Consider the following 16,564-nt stretch of genomic DNA (forward strand, 5'->3'; position numbering starts at 1 on the left):
ATACTTGGAAAAATGACTCCACCTGGCACAAAGTGCTTATCTCAAAGGATAAACATTTGTGGCAGGATGCATTCTCTCTCAAGTATAAACACCAGTTTTAAACTATATGACAGAATGCATTTTTTCCTAAAAAGGACACCCAAACATAATATATTTAAAATACAGGTGGTAAAAATGTAACAGCAAGAGTAATTAGGAGCAAAGATAAACACCTATCTACATAAGTCAGACCCTGCCTTTATCATATAAATACACTTGTTGTCAAAGCCCAGTATCTCTCTCTGAGAGCACGCACACTCTAGAGTGTGCCTCTGCCTTCTGCTTGTCTATCTTTCACCTGCTTGTCGGCTTATACTTACTCAATACAGCTCTGCCAGGTTTTCTTACCATTGTGACTTGCCCAGAAATTCTTATTCTGCCATTGAAGTCAAGGACTCTGAGTGAAGAGGGAAACTTCACAAATCCTCACCTGCATCCATTGACACTCCTAGCTACTCAAGAGGCTGATGTGTTAGGGTCACAGTTCAAAGCCAGCCTGGGCAGAAAAGTGCATGAGACTCCTATCTCCAATAACTACTCAAAAAAAAAAAAACAAAGTAGGGCTGTGGCTCAAGTGGTAGAGCACTAGTCTAGAGCACAACAAGGTCCAGGGACAATGCTCAGATCCTGAACTCAAGCTGTAGGAACAGCATGTGCGCGCATGCACGTACACACACACACCCTGCTCATTATTCCCAACTATTACTTATAGAAGAACAAAGTGATCACACCTGTGCTATTGCTTTCCCTTGCCTCTTCCTGGTCCCAAGATGGACATGTATTTACAGTAATAGTAGTGTACCTCTCTGTCCAGTCACAAGGTTAGGTCAGGGTTGAGCAATGGCCAAACATATCTAGAGAACTATTTCCTATTGCACTCTACCACTTGAACCACAGCTCTAGTTAAAAAAAAAAAGATTAATTAGAGAAAAAAGTATCAAGGACTTTCCTGCCCTGACTTTGAACCCCAATCCTCAGACCTCAGGCTCTGGAGTAGCTAGAATTACAGGCCTGAGCCACTGATACCCAGCTTGTTCACATTTCTTGATCTTCATATCTATTACAAATCCCCAACTATTCCTACTCCCATGTTCATCTCAATCTTGAGCTGTACAACTTCAGATACTTATTAACAGGAATGCCTGTCTTTGTGATGACTTCTCTTCCTCCTTAAGGCTGGACTGAGGAACAGGTAAGATGAATCAAAATAATGCTACAATGAAACGCAGATGCCCCTCAGTGAATGAGTGGGTCAAGAAAATTTGGTATACATACACAATGGATTTCGACTCATCCATCAGAAAGAAGGATATTGTACCATTTGTATGGAAATAGAAAGACTTGGGAAAAACTATTAACCAAAACAAGACAGACCCCAAGAAACACAGACCCCAAGAAACCCTCATTTGTGGTAACTAAAATGTGTCTATAAATCTACAAGTATGCACACTGAATGATTATTTAAAAATACATTTGGATATGATAAATTATGCAGGTCTCTAAACAGTCACACAATGAGGACAAAAGAGGACATGCATAGGAGCAGATAACGAAGGCTCAATAGCCATGTGCATATGATCATATAAAATAATATCTTACGAAATAAACTCTAAAAAAAGGAAACTGTTTTTTTATTGGTGGTGGTAGGGCTGTTTTTGTTGTCTTGTGTGTTTGTCTTTGGGAGGGCACGTGAGGCATAGAAAAGGTGGAACAAAGGGGGAACAACTACAACAGGGGTACTCAGTAGACACTATGTGGAAATGAACTATACATCTTGTGGGTGGGGATGGGAGGGAAAAACTAGGAGAAAGGGAGGGAAGCGGAAACATGGTTCAAAAAGAATTGTATACATTACCTGATTACCTGATTACATTATATTACCTGTAACTGTAACCCCTCTGTATAACACCTCTACAGTAACAATAACATGTATATTTTTAAAAGGTTAATCACAATATTATCTAAAGGCCACTCTAACTTGCTGCTGGTGGTGGTTGAAGTGTCTCCTTTTTGTATTTATTGGAATTGGTTCTGATGTTGATGGTTTTCAAATAGCTACAAGTGTGTTCTTCTGGGGTCACAGTCAGCTTTGCCCCAAGCTCCTGCAAGTACTGAGAAGCCCTCAGGGAGGAGGAGCCTCTGCCTCTTTGATCTTGACAGGCACTAAATGTTCTCAACCCCTCCAGCAATGGGTTGCTTTCTCACCTGACTTAATTGTCCAGTCCCCTGCCCTTCCTCCACAGGGAGTCTAAACCACCACCAGACAGACATCTCTTCCAGAGTCTGCCAACACAGGATGGGATGGATGGACAGCACTCCCCTCTTCTGTCTTGGCCAATTAGTGGTGTGCAATAATCAAACCCAGGTTTCAGATTGCTTCTTTTATTTTTCCCAATGGGAGGGGGAAGTGATTGCCTGCTAGGTAACCTGAGTTCCCTGAAGGCCAAGGTTGATACCTTCTTCCAAGGTTCTCCTTATATACACTTTGGAGGTAGTTGATTAAAGTAAATCTAGAATTTGGCATAGAATATGAGAGAAACTCAAAACCACTGTTCTCAGCTTTAGCCTTTTGCAGAAATTCCAGAATAACAAAGGTTCTATTGAATATCCTGATAATAAGTTTTGTGGAAGATAGATTACAAGCACACTTGAAACAATCATAAATAATGAAACTCTAACCACAGGATGTGTGTGTGTGTGTGTGTGTGTGTACATGGAGGGCTGCATTTACAAACATGAGATCCTGAGTTCCATCCTCAGTGCCACCAGAGGAAAAAAAAATCAAACCAACAAAAATAAATAAAATCAAACATAAAAACGTATGAGAGCACAACGAAAGCTGGTCTCAAAGAAATATTTTCTTTCAAAAGTAATTTAGAATGCACTCAAATATATTTTAACAGAAAGACAACTTCAAAAATTGAAAGTACAGAAATCTTTCCTCACTCAATAGAATATTTACCTTGTTTCCTTGTTCAAAAGATTATCTTGTGCACCAATACAAACATTGCCAAAAATGTCTCCCTGGTAGGTTTCAGGTTGGCCTTAGAGGAGTCTAGATCTTTATAACAGGCATCAAATCCTCTGGGATTAGTCTAAACATTTGGATTGCCAGATCACCTCCCCAGAGTTTCGGACTCAGCAGCAGGGTGAGTAGGAGTGAGAGAGGGGACTTCTGAGAATCTGCTTTGAACATGAGTACATTGCTAATGAGTTTCCTAACGTTGCCTAACCTGCTGGTAGGGATAACACTTTAAGAACCACTGCCTACACCATCATTTCTAGCTACCAGCAGCCAGTGGGTCAAATGCAACCTGTCATTTCTTCATCAAATCATACCCACTTAAAGCCCCCTTCATAAAGCCCCAAAAAGATGTTTTAGAGGGCTTATGGGTTAAAAAGCACAGCCATGTGGCAAGAAGACAGCAACACCTCACTTTTAAGGGACAACTCTGATTCTTCCAGACTTTGCCCATTGTTTCTCTTCATCTGCCTTTTCATCTGTATCCTCTATTAAATATGTTATTAATATAATAAAATTGTGTTTCCCTGAGTTTTATGAGCTGTCCTAGGAAATTAATTAAACCTGATAGAAAGGTAAGGGCTAACTCAATATACAGGCAATTGGGCAGAAGCCCAGGTCACATCCTGGGATTTCTGACCGACAGCTGAAGTGGGGGCGATCTTGTAGAACTTCACCATTAACCTGTGGGATTTTGAGAGCAGAAAAAGAGCCTGGCTCAGCTACACAGTCAGGGCAAAGACTCACTTAGTATAGAGGTTCAGCATTCCTCACCATGGCCTTGAGCAATCGTGTATGCAGGCCCCTGGGCATTGCATCATGGCCCATTGCCCCCAGGAAAGACTTGCACATGAAGAGTAGCCTGATTGAACCCCAGAGGTATGTACCTGGAAGGCACCCAATTAGAGGCTAAAGTGCTGAGGAAGAATGTGTACAGGGCTTCAAGAGCCTCTGATAGGGTTTCGGGATTGATGTGGCCCTAACATAACATTCACCCAGACATACCTTCTCAAGGCCAGCCCAGCAGGTCTCCCATCCTGGGAGCCCTGCTTAGCCTTTATTTCAATAAAGTCTTGCCATTTTGTTTCTCTTTGTCCATGGACTCATTATACAATACCAAAAAACAACCCAGTTCAGGTGTGGCAGGTTTTTGGTATCTCACACTATCAACTATTGGATGAGATGGAGTTTTGAAAACTTTTATACCCAGGCTTGACTTGAGCTACAATTTCCCACTCTCTACTTCCAAAGTAGCTAGAATTAGTCTTGAGCCACCCACACCTAATTTTTTTCCCCACACAGTACTGGGGTTAGGACTTCCTCTGTGAGCCTACCCCCTGCTTGGTGCTCTTCCACTTGAGCCATACCTTCAGGTCTCTTTGCTTTAGTTTTTTTCAGGTAGAATCTCCAGATTTTTTGCCCTTGTCTGGACTTGGATCATCCTACTTATGACTTCTGTCTAGCTAAGGTTCCAAGTATGGAACCATCATGCCCAGCTCTTGTTATTGTTGCTGAGATGGTCTAGCTTTGAATTGTGATTCTCCCATCTCTATTATCCGAGTACTGTTACAGATGTGAGCCATCATGCTGGCTATTCATGTTATCTATGCTTGCTTTTTCAGTAAAACTGCAGAACTGAGTAGCTTGATAACCTTTTCAGAAAGTTTGCTATCTCTGCTTTAAAGCCTCACCTTTAAGCTCACAGACAACCCTGACAACATAGCCTCCTGGACTGGACAGAGGATGACTGATCACAGGTAGCAATAATCTAAGGCTGTGACATGATTTGGATTTATTTTAATTTCATAATGGTCTTGACTTTGCATGTGACATTCATTTCACACAAACTTTTTAAATATTTGCACAAAACACAGTTTTATATTCATGTCACTATTTTAATGACCTTAATGAAAAGGTATTTTTAAGCTGGCTCTACAGACCTTGGAAGATTAAAAATGATTGCAAGTATCAATATTATCTAGTGACAAAGGAAAATGAAAAGTTGTAGCATTTATTATAATAGAGCTGTTACATAGCATTATAAACACAAGGGAAAAAATCTCAAAGTCCAAATTATGCTTAGAAATCAAAGTCACCTTTAAAATACAGTATACAACATTTACAGCCTATGTTGGAGACAGATTCTCAATATGTCCAACACAGCCAGTTTTTCTTTCACTGTTCCAACAGATGGCTCATTCTTTGAGTGAGCACCAGATGAAGTAGTTGGCTTGAATTTGAAGCCATCTTGTATAAAAAAAAACACTTATCTTTAAACACTAGAATCACACTCTGCACAGTGAACTCACACTGCAAGGCACAAAGAAACCCTGAGCAACTGAGGGAACAGCAGAATACTGCCTCCTTCAACACTTACTCTGGGAAATATGCTTGAGAAAAACTGGGGAGGCAGCAGGGACTACGTAACTTAAATTCTGTTTCTCATTTAGTCATTCATTCTCTTACGGGGCTTGCTTGCTTGCTCATGGCTGTCTCTCTACCACTTGAGCCATGCCTCCACCCTGGCTTCTTACTGGATATTTTGAAAATGGAGTTTCTTGGACTTTTCTGCCTGGTGCTCATCTCACTTGTACCAAGATCCTCTGGATCTCAGTCTCGCAAGTAGCCAGTATTAGGCATGAGTCACAGATGCCCAGTTTCAAACTTTCTCTCAGGCCCAACATATACAGATTCCAAAAATCTGAATGTGCATTATCTGGGTCTCCCACTCAGATTATGAAAATACCAATAAATACCTTCAAATAGTTCATATCCTCCTGGTACCAATTTCTGCATTGCTATGCCGACATTACAAGTAACAGAAAACCTCAGCTAAATTTATAAACAAAGGGATATTTTAAAATATCAGCATCACTACCAGCATTAGTAGTTTACAAGTTATCTCTGTTGTTAGCAGGACTTTTTAGTGGCAAATAATCTAGGCTGAGAGAGCTGTTACCATTTACCATCTCTGATTTCTGAAGAGTTGTGGCCCTGGCTGTAATCCACAACAAGGAGAAACATGGGGAAAGCTGCCATGGGCAACTTCCCTCCACAAAGGCAACAAAACAAGCTGTCGCTTTAAGGCTCCATCTTTGTTTCCTATAAATACCAAATACCAAGCCCTTAGAAATGACAAAGATGGTTTTAAGCCATATTCTTCATGGTAGGTTCACATAAAAATGTTACTAGAAAAGTGGCTATATAGCTAATATTATTTTGAGATTAGTAAATCAAAAGCATGCATTCAATTTAAAAATGTCTAAGCTAAGCCTCAAACAAATCAAAGTGGTTATCAGTCTTATTTTGCATAAGAAAATGAAGAGTATGATTAAGTCAGGTAGCAATGAGACCAGAGCTGACCAGTAAATGAGGTCTCTTGACTCAAGAAGTCAAATGAATAATTTTTCTCATTTTCCTAACAACTGGATCAAAAGCTAACTTCAGTGAGAATATTGTAGAAGAATGAAAAGTATACAAAATAGTTGCTGTATTATTATTTTAGCTGCTGACATTAAATCCAAAACAGGAGAAGGCAAAGCAGTCAGTGACCAAAACAACAGCCTGGGAAATATAAATTCTATTATTTTAGCAATGTGTATCTATCCTACAGAAATGTGTACCTATCTACCTTGCAAAAATAAGTTTTAAAAAGTCTTTCCTACTACAACTGTGCTTTCCCTTACAGTATTATTAATCTAAGGTAAAGGTCAAGTAACCAACCCGAATTTCACTTCTGCTTTTACACAGAAAAAGGATAATAGTTTTGCTAGACAGAGAGGCACACACCTATAATTTGAGTCAGGAAGGTTCCAAGTTTGAGACTAGCCTGAGTTACATAGGAAAAGACACTTTGGAGACAGTGATGAGGGTTGGTGGGGGTTGGTGGGAAGGAAGCTACTGAGATTCACAAACATTTTAATTAAGAAAAAAATTTTTTTTCAAAATTAAGCTCAGTGTTAGAAACCATAGTTTGGAGAACCCAGTCTAAGGCTAGTCCAGGGGAAACATGAAACTATCTGAAAAATAACCTAAAACCAAAAAAGAGTTTGTGCCCCAAGGGGTAGAGTGCCTGCTGAACAAGTATAAGATCCTGAGTTCCAAGCACCAGTACCCCCCAAATTCTAAATTGATAGAAGGAATTTATTTACTCACATATCATAACTTAATAAATGTAATTATTTCTGATGTTTAATGCTTTTAAGAGAGGAGTTTTTGGACTGACCAGCCCACATTGCAGTAGATCATCTGACAATTACTAAAAGAAACATCTACCACTAGCAATTAAGGACTTCAAGATTTCCTAGTAGCAATTTTTCTTAGAAATTTAGTAAACATATAACATGAGTATTTTGTCTTAATTTTTAAAAAATCGTGAGTCTGATGTAAAACATCAGATCTAAATTTACCTTTTTTATTGACCAGTAAAGTTGTGGTCTTATTAGTTGTATGCACTCACTGAATTGCCAGTGTTGACCTACTCACATTTTGGCAGGCTAATTTTCAACATCAATGATTCACTGAAAGTAAATGCCAACAGTCCCTTCCTGTTACAGTTACTAGGATTATACTCACATATGGGCACGAAGCATCATTGTATCCCCAGACATTTCTGAAACTCTCTCTACCTATATCCCCTACAAGCATCTCTGATATCAACAGGATAACAGTCTTGGACAAAGTTGGGAAAGATACCAAGTTTAATGGATTAGGTCTTTAGGAGATGAGATAAATTCAGTGTAAGATTTTAGCTTGAACTCCAATAATAATCCACAGAAACTGTGCTCATTTAAGTTAAAGAAGTGTCTGAACCAAAACTCTAAAGTTAAGAATTATTTTGGGGATGTGGCTTAGTGGTAGAGTGTTTGCCTAGCATGAATGAAGCCCCTGGTTTCGATTCCTCGGAACCACATAAAAAGAAAATGCCAAAAGTGGTGCTGTGGCTCAAGTACTAGATTGCTAGCCTTGAACAAAAGAAGCTCAGAGACAATGCCCAGGCCCTGAGTTCAAGCCCCAAGTTTGGAAAAAAAAAAAAAATACTATTACTTTGTGTGTGTCAGTACTGGGGCTTGAACTCAGGGTCTTACACTCTCACTTGACTTTTTCGCTCAAGGCTGGCTCTCTACCACTTGAGCCATACCTCCACTTCCAAAACTCAAGTATTATACTTCTTCTTTCTCCCTATCCTGTACCTCACCACTCATCCAATGACTACACGGTAGATTGCTCTCTATTCAACCTGACAGTAAAATGTAAGTGAGGGGCTGGGAAGGTGTCTCAGTGGTAGAGCGTTTGCCTTGCATGCATGAGGCCCTGGGTTCGAATCCTCAGCACCACATAAGCAAAAAGAAAAAAGCCAGAAATGGTGCTGTGGCTCAAGTGGTAGAGCGTTAGCCTTGAGCTGAAGAGCTGAGGGACAGCGCCCAGGCCCAGAGTTCAGGCCCTATGACCGGACCCCCACCCCAAAAAAAATGTAAGTGAAAATCTGTGTATACTACTTCTAAATTTTATATATTCATGCAGAATCTTCCTGTAAAGTGCTTCATATTTATCAATATTAATTTTGCACAGCATGAACATTTACATATTAGCTTTAGACTTACTTTTTGAAAGTTGCTAGGCTTATGCTTATCTTAATAGTACACTGCAGAGCCCCTATCCAATTACATGTAAGAACTATAAGCCAGAACGCCTTAACCAATGAAGACTGCTAAGAGTCATCCATTAAAATGCATGTGAATCTGAAATCTAAAAAGGTGTAGAACCAACCTGTTTTCAATAGTTAATTTTTAAGGTGAAATTTCATAACTAATTGTAAAATCTCATTACATTTGGAACCATTCCTTGCAAGCAGGCAAAGCATCCTTGCTATATATAAACTTGTATTAAAAATAAAGACATATCTACTATACTCATGTATTTCTTACTTACAAACTGTAATATACATTATAGATACCTGAATTCTGAAAAGCACATACTCTGACTACATTTACTTTAATAGTGAGATTGCCTCCGTAAATGACACAATAAATGTTCAACTATCTCGAATGGTTGCTATTTCCATTTTATAGTCGGTTATGTGCCTTCATTGTTTTGAAAATTGTAGGCATCTGAAATTACAGTCAAGAACATTTCTCTATAGTAAGTGCTCATAATTGTTATATATGAACACAATCACTTATAGACACATCCAATGCATTCCTCAGAAGCAGGTGAAAAAACAGCAATAACTTGCTACAGTGTGTATAAAATCAGTGCTTTTCTATTAATGATTTTGTTTCTAGCATTTAAGATTAATATAACTTATAAATATGCAAGAAATATCTACTAGCCAACATGTATAATCCAACACAATTTTGTTTGTGTAATAGACTGGAACCTATATAAGATAGCAAACAATAATACAAGTTTACTGCAACTACTTTGCTTTTTTGTGTCAGTGCTGGGGGCTTGAACCTGGGTACTATCGCTCAGCTTCCTCTACTCAATGCTAGTGCTCTACCACCTGAGCTACAGCTTTACCTCCAGCCTTTTGGTGGTTAATTGGAGATAAGACTTTCACAATCTTTCCTACCCGGGCTGCCTTCAAACTGTGATCCTCAGATCTCAGCCTCCAGGAGCTAGCATTATAGTCATGAGCCACTGGCACCTGGCTTACTCATGATTTTTGTTTTTTGTTTTTGGTCCAAGACTAGGACTGAAATTTGGTACTCACTGGCTGGTGCTCTAACAACTGAACCATACCTCTAAATTCTTACTCATGGATTTTGATTGGTTGCTAGCTTTAAAATATTATTTCTTGGGGCTGGGAAGGTGGCTCAGTGGTAGAGCGCTTGCCTTGCATGCATGAGGCCCTGGGTTTGATTCCTCAGCATCACATAAGCAAAAAGAAAAAAGCTGGAAGTGGCGCTGTGGCTCAAGTGGTACAGTGCTAGCCTTGAGCTGAAGAGCTGAGGGACAGCGCTCAGGCCCAGAGTTCAGGCCCCACGACCAGACCCAAAAATAAATAAATAAATAAAATAAAATATTATGTCTATGTTATCAAATATTTTCAATTATATAATTCTAAGCATCTTGCCCAGAAAGAACTTAAAAAATTGTTGAGTTATAGTCTTGCCTTTTAAATCAATATTTTTTTACTTCGATTATGTCTAGATTCTGGCTAATTCAACCATTTTAGAGTGTATGTGTTGTTGGTGTACTTAATTTTAGAATATTATTCAAGGCTAAAATAGAAAAATCAGTCCAAAAATTCATACAGAAGCATGTCAGTCCCCAAGTAGCAAGAGCAATTTTTTTTTTGGGGGGGGGGGAGGAGAGCAATGTTGGAGTATCACAATACCAGACTCCAAATTATATTACAGAACCATAGTAACAAAAAGTAACAGACCTTAAGACCAATGGACTAGATGATCTAGGAACAAAACACACACAACTAGAGCTATCTAATTTTTAACAAAAGAGCCAAAAACTACATAAATGGTGCAGAGAAAAATTAGTTATCCACTTACAGGAGACTGAAAGTGGACTCATTGCCTTGGAGAAAATCAACTCCAAACAGATCAATGAGCTCAAAGTAAGACTTAAAACTTTAAATCTAGTATAGGAAAGCACATAGAAAAACCTGGAATTTATAGGCCCAAGTAATTTATTTGAATAGGACTCTAACTGCCCAAAAAACAAGAGCAAGAATTAACAAATGGAATTGAATAAAATTAAAATTTTCTGCCCAGCAAAAGAAACAATTAACAGAACAAAGAGGAGATACATGAAGAGAGAAAAAAAAATTTTGAGCTATTGAGCAGAAAAAGGATTGATACTCAGAATATACAAAGAGGTAAAAAAATTAAACATGAAAAGAAATAATCTAATTAATTAGTGAACAAGTGAATTGACAGTCTTCAGAAGAAGAAATACAAATTGCTAATAAGTACATGAAGAAGTGTTCAACACCCTTGTCCATAAAGGAAATGCAAGTCAAAACCACACTAAGATTCCATCTCACCCCACTCAGAATGGCAATCATCAAGAAAATAAACAACAAATGCTGGCAAGGATTGGGGAAAGGAATCCTTCTTATATACTGCTAGTGCAAGCCATTATGGAAATTAGGGTGGAGGTTGCTAAAAAATCTGAAATTTCATCTACCACGCCATACCACTATTGGGCATTATCAAAAGAAGCATAATAAATCATGTGTCTGTGTTTATTGCAGCACTGTTCATACTAGCTAACCTGTGGAATCAAGCAAAACACCCAACACAAATGAATGGATGAGGAAGGATGGTACATATATACCATGGAATTTACACAATCACAAGGAAAAATGATATCATGCCATTTGAAGAAAAATGGAACTGAAGGACATGTTGAGCAAGACAAGCCTGAAAGTCAAATATATGTTTCTGTTCATATATGGGAAGTAGTCCTAAAAGACATACTCATGCACATGAATATACATACATGTATATAAATGTTCATATATACACTAAAATAATTTCAAGGTTAAAAACCAGCGCTGTGTTAAATGTTAGAAGAAAGCCACATTTATAATGTGAAGTACATCACACATAAGCCCAAGAACAAAATGAGGGCACCAACAACCAAACAGAGCTCAAAAAATACAGAAGTAGCAAAGACAGCCAATTAACTATCAAAGTCTTATATACAAGTTTTGTTTTAAATATTTGTAGTAGTAGGTTGGAGGAAATAAATCTACTGAATTTATAAGATTGCAGAGCACCATTAGATTTGGAAGTATCAAAACTAAGTTGGCATCCTCAACCTTGGTTGTATACTACTCAAATGTGGTTAGAAAATAAAGGGCTCCATCCATCCCCAAAGACTCTGGCTTAACTCCCTTGAGTGAGACACAGACAGTACTATTTATTAAAAGCATCATTCTGTTGTGAACCCAAGGCTGAGACCCACTATAAAGACCAATGGGGATCAGATGAAAAGACCTAAGGAAGCAATGTAGTAGTGTGAAGATCTTTCCTGAAATGACCTCATTCATGCCAAAAGAAAAAGTACTAGTGACTAAACTGATTAATTTTAAATAGCCCTAAGATATAAACTAATTCAACTTTCCTTAAGAGTGCTATGAAAAAAATCAATAATGAATTTAAAAATACAAGAAATATTACAATTTCAATCCAGAAAGGCGTCTTTCTGCCATAAGGAGAGACAAATGGAGTTCATCTACCAAAGGCCAGTCTTCCCACCCCTATCTGGGATATCTTTTGCTTCTGAATCTCATCCTACATCAACTATTGTTTGTTTTTTCTATCTCCTCTCTCTCTTGGACCCATTCCACCAACACAAATATTTCAGTCTCTCCCTCTTTTTTTTTTTGTCGGTTGTGGGGGCTTGAACTCTGGGCCTGGGCACTGTCCCTCAGCTCTTCAGCTCAAGGCAAGCACTCTACCACTTGAGTCACAGCGCCACTTCCAGTTTTCTGGTGGTTTATTGGAGATAAGAGTCTCATGGACTTTCATGCCCGGGGTGGCTTTGGACCGTGATCCTCAGATCTCAGCCTCCTGCGTAGCTAAGTGGCGTGAGCCACCAGCACCTGGCTCGCCTTCTTAAGACACACGTCCCTGGTCTCCTATTTTCAACTGACCCACAATTCTATTATATTTTCTTAATGTTATTAAGTATACAAAGAGCATTCCCACAATCATACTCTCCTTATGTCTCTCAGGTCAGTTACACCATCAGTGTAGCTACTGACTCAGAATATTGGGAGTATCTCCTTACAACACGTTTTGCCAAATGACACTATGATACTGCTGTTGAAAATCTCTCTCCACTCCAGTCAAGCATTTCCCCATGACAGACAAAAAAAAAAAAAATCAGGGAAACCAGCACAGATGGCTCAAGCTTGTAATCTTCGCTACTCAGGAAGTTAAGATATAAAAACCTAAGTTTGAAGCTAGTCCCAGGCAAGAAAGTCCATGAAACTTATCTTCAATTAATTAACAAAAAGCCAGAATCAGAGATGTGGCTCAATTCACCCACTCTGAGCAAAAGTACTAAGGGACAGCATACATAGGTCCTGTGTTCTTCTAACCCCAGTACTACACAGAAAATTAGAATTAAGAATGAGTTCATCCTATCTTCATTTAATGGAGCAAACATTATGCTCCTTTCTCACAAACACACACAAAACCAAATAACAAAACATCTGGCACTGGTGGCTGATGCCTGTAATCATAGCTACTCAGAAATCTGAGGATGAAGGTTCCAAGCCAACCCCTTGCCATAAAGTCCATAAGACTCTTATCTCTGATTAACTTCCAAATAGCCAGAGTGGGGCTGTAGCTCAAGTGACAAGTGCTAGCCATGAGCACAGAAGCTCAGGAACAGCAGCCTGACCCTGATTTCAAGTCCCAGGATGAGGGAAAAGGATGGGGGGGGCGGGGGGGGCAGGAGGAGTGCAAGGGCACATGCACACACACAGATAAAATAAATGAATTTGTTAAATATTAAACAATAATAATAGAAACAAGCATGCACATATAACTGAACATTTTTGCTTTTGCCTTTGCTGATTAGTAGGTCCCATTTATTTTTAAACACTTTTGTTCATTTGCCCCCCCCCACAATTACTTAGCTAGTCATATAGAGTTACAATGTTAATATAGAAAAGGTTATGTTCTCAAATTGGTAGACACTAATGTATACCCAATTTTATAACATTATGTGTTGAGTGTTACAAAATGAGCATAGGTTCAGGCTCAGAGCATCTAATCCTCTGCAGATCAAAGGGGAGGAAGGAAAGGAGGGAAGGAAAGGGAAGGAGAAAGGGGGAGGAAGATGTAGTGCTGGGAAAAGATGAAAGATGCATGGAAACTGGTATTCCACTGCAAGGAACTGATAGAGTGATTGGGCAGTATGTGTATATACAAGCTTAAGAGTCAGGTAGGCATGGTGAAACAGACTTGAAACTCTAGCACTAGGGAGACTTGAGGCAAAGAGGATTTTGAGTTTGAGGCTAACATGGGATATAGCAAGACTCATTAAAAAAAAAACAAAACACCTCACAAAAATAAGTTTAAGAGTATAATCACTGGACTGGAGACTGAATGCTAAAAGAACTTGCCAAACATTCCTAAGTCCCTGAATTGGATTCTCAGTACTGAAAGAAAACGGGGGAAAAAAATTAAGAGTGACCAATAATGTAGATACCACAAGAATGAATATCCATTTAGCTTTTAATATGTTACCTTTTATTTTACAATATATTTCAAAAAATGCCATTATAGTTGCCTTAACTGCTCTATAAGACCTGGGGGAAAAAAACACTTAGAATCAGAACACATAAACATCAAGCTGAAATGCCTACTTGTACTTAACCATTACTACCAAAAGGTTATAGTTTGTTGTTTTTTTTTAAATAAGCAGATGTGTGGCAAGATAAAATAAAAACTTGTTAAAACAGAAAGTAAACATCACTTTAATGGTTATAGAAAGGAGGTGGTTTTGTTTTTCCAATACATCTGGTCTGGCAGCAAGTAGTACTATGCATTTAAAGCAGTATGTGCCCTGAAAGCTTATATTTCGTTTGTGCGTATCACTTGAATTAGAGACCAGACACATGAAAAAAATATTGTTCTTGAGACCCTCAATAACTCTCCCTTCAGAAGATCAAACATTAGTGAACTCAAGATTCTTATTGATGATAATATTTTACAATTACTTTTCTCCAGTAACACTGGATGCTTTAAATTTTCTCTAAAAGAGAAGCAAAGAAACCCTCCAGGGTCCAATTTTCACTTCACATTTCCAAGTAGTAAAATAGCAGCTGTACATGGTGATGAAAATGAGTTTCAATTTTTCCCTATTAGTTTTTAAAATTAAAACATATCTGGATTTAGCCAAGTTTCCAAAAAAAAAAATCTTAGCTGTCAAATATTTTATAACTTGTAACAAAGCATTACTTACATGTGATTTGCTCTGACTTATCAGGAAAAAATACCCCACGTGTGTGTGTGTGTGTGTGTGTGTGTGTGTGTCTGTGTGTGTGTGTATGTGTCTGTGTGTGTACATACATACATAGCGAGAAAGTTGTTTCTTACCTTCACTGAAGTAGTTTTCTGATTTAGACATGAGAAACAAGATTAAATGACCAATGCTGATTTCCTTATAAGCAATAATTTGGATCTTTTTTTTCATTCAGTACAACTGCAGTATTTTCGTAATAAATCACAAAAGGCAATGTAGAGAAACACTTATTGAACTGGCTGCTGCCAGGTAATTTGTATTTTATAGTCAGACTCTACCAAGAGTGGCACTATGGCTTTATAGGCATTTTTGTTTTCTTTTTTCAAGTCTGTCAGTTCTTTGCTTCTATTATTTTCTTCTAGTAGGACCTAGTATGTAATCACAAAGGTCAAGAGAGCACTTACAATAACATGGTGGACTTCATACTCAAGAGCTGATATAAACCAAAGTGAACAGGAGTCAACTAGAACCAATTGGTCACATTCAAACAGTTCCAAAAGCACTTTGCTACTACAGGTTTCCTCCTTCTTAACTGTTTCTTTGTTAACCTTATTAAAATTAGAATTAATAAGATTGCAAAGATTTTTTTTGTAGAGTTGTTTTTTAAGGGACTGTTAAGATCAAACATATTTCAATTTGCAAAATGTCATTAGTAATGTCCTTTCTATAAACATGGTTGACAAAATAAAAAAGGCACAGATGGATAGGTATTGGGGAAAGGAAGGGTAAGAAATGTTTTCAACTTTCAGTGAAGAATACCAAAGCATGTACCATTCATGAAGAAAAACAGAGAAAAATGTTCAGTAATTCATGCACAACTTGAGCTCTGATAAAACTTCTCTTCAGAAAGATCCTGAGGCTTGAGGAGAAATGAGTCTTCCTAATTACATGCTTCATGTAAAATAAAATATAAAGCTGCACATACAGGTTTGGTATTAACAGTGGACCCATGTTTTGCATTTATAAACGTGAGGCAATTAAACAAAGGAAGACAAAACCAAAATACCTTCATAAACATATTTCACCTGTAGCCTCCGACTTTTTCTTTTTACCACTCAGTGGGATAAAATGTAAAATGCAGCATACGCAATTTTGTAATCTAAAAACTTTTCATGATAACTTATTGCAAATTGCACTTGACAGTTCACCACAACAATGGAAAACTGGACCCTTGTTGGTTCAGACAGTCCTTGAGCCCCAAACTGAAGTTGAAGTCACCAGTAAAATGATCTGGATAAAAAGTTTGCTGCTGTGCTTAACCAGCTAGCTCCACCTTCTGGGTGTGAGCCAACTCGGGATACTGCTTTGTCCTGCTCCTTTGTGGGACTCTCATCCTCAGGCAGGTAGTCCGGCAGCTCTGTATTCTCTTCTACTTCCACAGGAGTATCTTGGAATGGGACTAGCATCTGATATAGAGATGTTAGAAGCTATTATAAAATCAACTTAATGTGACACACACAAAACACACACACACACACACACACACACACACACACA

General features: G+C 38.3%; 1 protein-coding gene across 1 annotated transcript in view; it reads right to left on the bottom strand.

The window, feature by feature from the left end:
* Positions 1-14,259: 14,259 nt before the first annotated feature.
* The window catches only part of Armc1 (armadillo repeat containing 1), a 23,082-nt gene continuing 20,777 nt past the window's right edge, over positions 14,260-16,564 (bottom strand). The window contains exon 5 of the mRNA XM_013009409.1: positions 14,260-16,473. Within this exon, the coding sequence (XP_012864863.1) occupies positions 16,282-16,473 (192 nt within the window). The 3' untranslated portion in view covers positions 14,260-16,281. The remainder of the gene's footprint in view (positions 16,474-16,564) is intronic.

This window comes from Dipodomys ordii, unplaced genomic scaffold, assembly GCF_000151885.1.
Source record: "Dipodomys ordii isolate 6190 unplaced genomic scaffold, Dord_2.0 Scaffold9, whole genome shotgun sequence".
Taxonomy (NCBI): Eukaryota; Metazoa; Chordata; class Mammalia; order Rodentia; family Heteromyidae; genus Dipodomys; species Dipodomys ordii.